The sequence below is a fragment of the Humulus lupulus genome, chromosome 8 (assembly GCF_963169125.1).
Source record: "Humulus lupulus chromosome 8, drHumLupu1.1, whole genome shotgun sequence".
Classification (NCBI taxonomy): domain Eukaryota; kingdom Viridiplantae; phylum Streptophyta; class Magnoliopsida; order Rosales; family Cannabaceae; genus Humulus; species Humulus lupulus.
In genome coordinates this window covers 10,286,664-10,292,175 of record NC_084800.1, presented here as the reverse complement: position 1 = coordinate 10,292,175, position 5,512 = coordinate 10,286,664, and the positions used below count along the sequence as shown (strand labels likewise).

The 5,512-nt window shown below is 36.3% G+C and overlaps 1 protein-coding gene across 1 annotated transcript; it reads right to left on the bottom strand.

Moving 5' to 3' along the window:
- Window positions 1-564: 564 nt before the first annotated feature.
- LOC133794520 (protein Brevis radix-like 2) lies at window positions 565-5,281 on the bottom strand. The gene is made up of 5 exons (XM_062231792.1): window positions 4,274-5,281; window positions 3,644-4,011; window positions 2,190-2,325; window positions 1,456-1,847; window positions 565-1,001 (listed from the first exon to the last, which is right to left on the bottom strand). The coding sequence occupies exons 1-5, from the start codon at window positions 4,394-4,396 to the stop codon at window positions 923-925; spliced, it is 1,098 nt and encodes a 365-aa protein (XP_062087776.1). The 5' UTR covers window positions 4,397-5,281; the 3' UTR covers window positions 565-922.
- Window positions 5,282-5,512: the final 231 nt, after the last annotated feature.

The following is a 5,512-nucleotide window of genomic DNA, read 5'->3' as shown; positions in this document are numbered from 1 at the left end:
TTGCAAGATTTTTTAATCAAAACCCGAAGAAGAAAAATACAATTATTTAGAATGAGCATAAAGTCCAAAAGTTTCATGTTATAGTCTTTAGTTTTGGGATAATTGTCTCACTTTTGAATGTTTGGCATAGATTTACTAGCTTTTCTTTTGGAAATAAAAAGATTGATGTTTATATATCGAGTTTTAATGAACTTTTGTAATTTTTTTTATTATTCTTTTGAATCAAAGAAACAAATTTTAATTACATGGTTATCGTCTTATGTATTTTACATTTTTGTCCTATTTTATAATTAATATATTTTCATTTTGTTGTAAATGCAAGAGTCCTTGAATAATTGAGGTAAAAATTTTGTAATAAACAAATTAATTTTCATAACGAAAACTTACAATAACTAAAAATTTAGCAATGTTGCTTTTCTATTATTATCACATAACTCTACCATAAACAAAAACTGACAGTTGTCAATGCTTAACTACAGGCAATCAGAATAGACTACATCAAATATTATTTAATAGTTAAAAAAAAAAGATATTATATATCTACGGACAGTTCAAGATTATGAATCAGATAAAAAGTTGATGAAATATCCCCACTATAAATTAAATTTTACTATCACAAAGTTAACAGTTGCCACCATCTTCATTTTCCACACCTGTTCAGGCTTGGCTATATCCACAGATATTATGACTTGCACAGCATCAACCCGACTAAAAAACAAAAAGAACAAAAAAGAAAAGAAAAAAAAAACCATAATTCACAAAGATTTATGATATACCCAACTAAAGTAAGAAACTAGAGCACATTGACATATGATTGCTTTCTTTCTTCATGAGGTTGGTGTGCTAAAGTTGGTGTGTTGCTTCTAAAGATGATTTTGTTTGATAATGCCATTCACATATCCATGTCTGAATATGACATAAGTTACAAGTATTGTTCCTGTATCCTGGCTTTGTTTTCTTCCCACCACAACCTTGCGTGCATTTCGCTGAACTTTTCTCGGCTGCATAACATAATTCATAGAGCAAAATAAATAACTTGTACTAGTGTGTTCCTATTTGATATGCAAATGAAGAAGTAGAAAAAATAAAAATGGAGAAAGTGAAAAGAAAAGCCAAATGACCCAAAATGGAATATTATGCAGGATGAGTTTAGTTTCTAAGGACAATGATAAAGTACCTGGATTTTAATTACGATCAAGTCAAACAAGGTGGAACAATAGATTAGACAAAAGTGAAGAGTATTTTCCAAAAGAATTTTTGTTTAAGCTATAACATCATATTCTGCATACTATTGTTTCAGCTAAATCATTTCTCTAGCGAAAATATTGATGCCCATTCCAATTGTGACCCTAGCATGATTTCTGTTTTGACAGATCACCTTTTAATAATAACCTTATTCATAGATTATATTGATTCAAAATTTACTCATTCTCAATAGTGTGAGCACCTACTAACCTGAACCTCACACGTCTAAGTTCCCGAGTGCCACCTGGTTGTGCTCTGACAGTGATGTAAACTCCTGGTTCATCCTGCTCAACCCATTCGGTTTCCATGTCACTGGCATTGCTCATTGAGAGCTCGCCTGAGCGATCTGCCTCTCTTGATGAGCTAGTCCTTGCAGAACCATCGACTGAAGATGTCTCGGTCTTCATCCCACTAATGCTGGAAAGTTTAGGTGTAGAAGCTAGTGCCCCTGCATCATTGTAATGGCGGGATTGCATGAGGTTGTGATCAAGTGACTCTGATGAAGAGTAGCTTATCCCTAATTGGTGAAAGTTGCGAGGTAAGCGTTCTTTGCCCAGAGGGGGAGTCATAGGGCTGTCCCTAGCAGACTCAATCTTTGGACTCTGAAAGATTAAGAGAGCATAAACATCAATCCATCTAGAAAGTGAACCAGACCATGACCATACATGATGGTATGAAAGCAAATTATTCAAATATGTTAATTCTACCCTTCAAGAAAATAATAAAGATAATCTTGTTTGTAAGAAGCAATCCATCAGTAGTAAATGTTCCAAGTCCATATGCAGCATATGACATTTATGAACTTCTTACAGTTCAAACAACAGTTACAAGCATCTGTATGTGGTAATAAGAAAAATACATATATATATTTACATATATGTGTGTATGTAAATAATACAAGTTGTTGATGACACATTATGCAAGGTAAACAGATATGTATTTACCTCTTCTTCAGATCTAGGTGGGGTGGGAAGTGGGACTGCTTGGTGATTGAACATCTGAACGTTGTATAATTCCATAATCTTGTCATAGTTTTCTGCCCACCATCTTTGTGCTTGCCATTTATTGAACAATTCTCGGCTAATCAAATTAGATAATGATCATTAGAATTCCCACTCATGATCCATCCAAATAAAATCATTTACAAGAGAATGTCAGAGAATTGGCAAGGTTCACGAACTGACTAATCACAACAAGAGAAATATTTTCTTCAACAGTTGGATATCTCCAAAATTATCACAAAGGAAGCTGCTTGATAGTAGCTATATTGTATCGCATAATTCAGTTCAGCTCCAAGCAACAAGCGAGGCGACGGAAACAACTATTATATTATTTGAAAATTTAAATTATTATTCTGACCAACAAGTGGTAATCAGGCCTTCAGCAATAAGGCCTTGAGTATCTTCACACTTTTCATCCAACTTTTCTAGCTCCTCAGACATGGCATGCGCCAGTAAAAAGCAAAACAGAATACAACAGACTGGAGCAGTATTCTCCATAATAATCTAAAGAGTAATTCCCACCGTTATAGTGCCAAAGGCAGTAATGGTGTGTGCACATAAATGCCACACAGGCACTAAAATGCCAAAGGCAGTGTGTCCAGTGCAACAAATACACAGTTATTCTTTACACTATAGAACATTGATCAATGTGTACTGAATCAAAATCTCAAGCAGCATAAAACTTTCTTGTACAACTCCTTGTTGATGGTTTAAACTTTAAACAAATCCGCTCTACCATATTCCACGAAAATAAAATACTCTTTGTTCTCTCTCTACTTTTTCTTTTCATTTTTTTTTTTTTGCCCGTAAGGTGTACTACTACTACTAACTGTTCAATCATAGACGTGGAAGATAAGAATTTTACCCCTTCATGACAGATAGCACACTTTATTGGAAATACAACAAAAGCTGCAAAGTACTAAGCTTCCCTCCAGTACGTAAGACCCACACAAGGGCCACCCACCAACAAAGATGAAATGCCTTAGATATTATTCATTCACGTGTCATTTCAGTGTCAGCCTCTTTAATCTTTACAGTAAGTAAGAAAATGCAAACACAGAAGGACAATGCCACAACGGTTCAACATCACAATAAAAACATACTGTTAACACTTTTTACATTTTTTCAGATCATGTAGTTAGACTATAAAAGAAAGTCAAAACTCAAAACCAATAAAAGAAAATGACATAATTGATCCCAAAAAAAAAAAAATATGACAAATTGTCTAAATCACAACCACAACTCCACCATCACAACCAAACTATAAGCATGAGTATTCAATCAAAACATATATGGGAGGTGGGTGGGGACTTTTATTCACAGCTAGATAAATCAATTACCAAACAACAGGGAAAAAAAGAAGAAGAAGAGAGGGATAGAGAATCTGAACTGAGTACCTGAACCGAATGCGCTTGAGGTCATTCCCTCCCTGAGGCAATGAAACAAAAGTTATGAGGACACCAGGTTCCACTTGAGCAACCCATTCCTTGGGCTCATCTTCCTCCATGAACACAACTGACTCGGTTCGTCCGCTCACCGACGCCGGTGTCCCTTCTCCACTTGAAAGCCCTTTCAACCTTGACTCCATTTCTTTACCCCAAACTCTTGGCGTAGAATTTGAGCTCCCTGCTCTCCTGTACCCACAATGGAACCTTGCCGAGTCCGAAGCCGCATCGGACTCAGCACAGTTCCGGTTATTCGATGACCCAGAGCAGGGCTTGCAATTCTTGTAAGCCCCCGAGGCCTTCAACGCTATGTCTTTAATCTGAAAACAAACAAATCTAAAATCAAGTAGTTTTCTTTGTTTTGTTTATTTGGTTTTTTTTTGTGTGTGTGTATTTTTATTCTACCATACATGCTCAGACAGAAAAAAATAATGAAAAATACGAAAAAATAGATTCTGGGTAATTTTCCATTTTACGGAATGATGAGATTCTAATCAAGACTTAATAAAAATCCTAGTTCAGATTCAACTACATTTTCTCGCAAAACAAACAAGACCAGGAAAGTTTTAATTTTGTTTTCACCTGAGCAGTAAGATTCTTGATGGCATGCTTTGATCTGGGAGTCCCACCCACCGGATCTTCTTCTCCTTTATGGTTCAGAGATCCATTGTTGAGTTGCTTCGAGCAAGCTATACACGTCAACATCTATGATTATTCTTCCCTTGTGAACTTTACACCCAGACTTGTACGGATCAGTGACTTCGGCAGTAGAAGAAGAAAAAGAAAAATAACAGACCAAAGAAACTGAAGGCCTCCTTCGTTAAATCGTATAAATTGACAAAAATAAGCACAAAGCGTAACAGAGAGAATGAAAACAAAAAGCCAAACTGAGCCAGGAGAGAATGAAAACTCTAATGCTTATAGTGAGGACAAAAGATGATAAAAATAACAGGAGAGAGAGATTGAAGAAGCGTCTGAAAGTGACCGTTAAGAGCGGAGTGAGGCGAAACCTGAGGAGGAGGAGGGTTAAGTCTTTGGATCCAAATATGTAGCTTCAAAAACAAAAACCCAGTTGACAATTCGCAGTCTGAATCTTCGTTTTCGGTTCAAAAACTGATTTGAGTGAGAAACACGCAGATGGGTCTCTCTCTCTCTCTCTCTCTCTCTCTCTTTTGAGTCTTTCTCACTCTGTTTTCTTGAAGCTAAGAAAAGGCATTGAGATTTGGGCAGTAGCAGCGGTAGTAATAACTAATAACAACAACAGCAATAATAATAATAAATTATATATAATACTAGGAGGAGGCGCAACTAGTAGTAGTAGGAATAGGAGTTGAGTTAGGAGAGTAGGAAGAGACGAGGGAGCTAAGCTAATGGTTGCAGTGGGCGTGGGCGAGAGTGAGGGGGTTCCGGTGCATGTGGTTTGGAGCCTTCGGAGGAGAGGTGGCGCTATGTGCGCTGGACCTTTGTCCTTTGGGGTCGCGTGCGCCACTCAGTCTTTCTTACACACCTAAAGACTGGGTCTCTCGCTCAGCACACATACACACCTATGTAATGAGACTCAGATCAGAGATGGTTCAATTAAAGAGAGATGACTTGTGAATATATTAATACTAATTAAAAAAAGGTGTAAATAGGAAGCTAGTGCATACCCCATCCAACTAAGCAGCTTCTAATAGTTTTTTATTTATAAATTCATATACTAAAAAAAATATCAAAAGATGCTATCTTCTGGGTCTGACTGTAGTAGAGCATGTAATTATTATTTTGTGTTGCTTTAGGTATATAAAAAAAAAGTGTGTACATGGATTACCACCTAAGTTT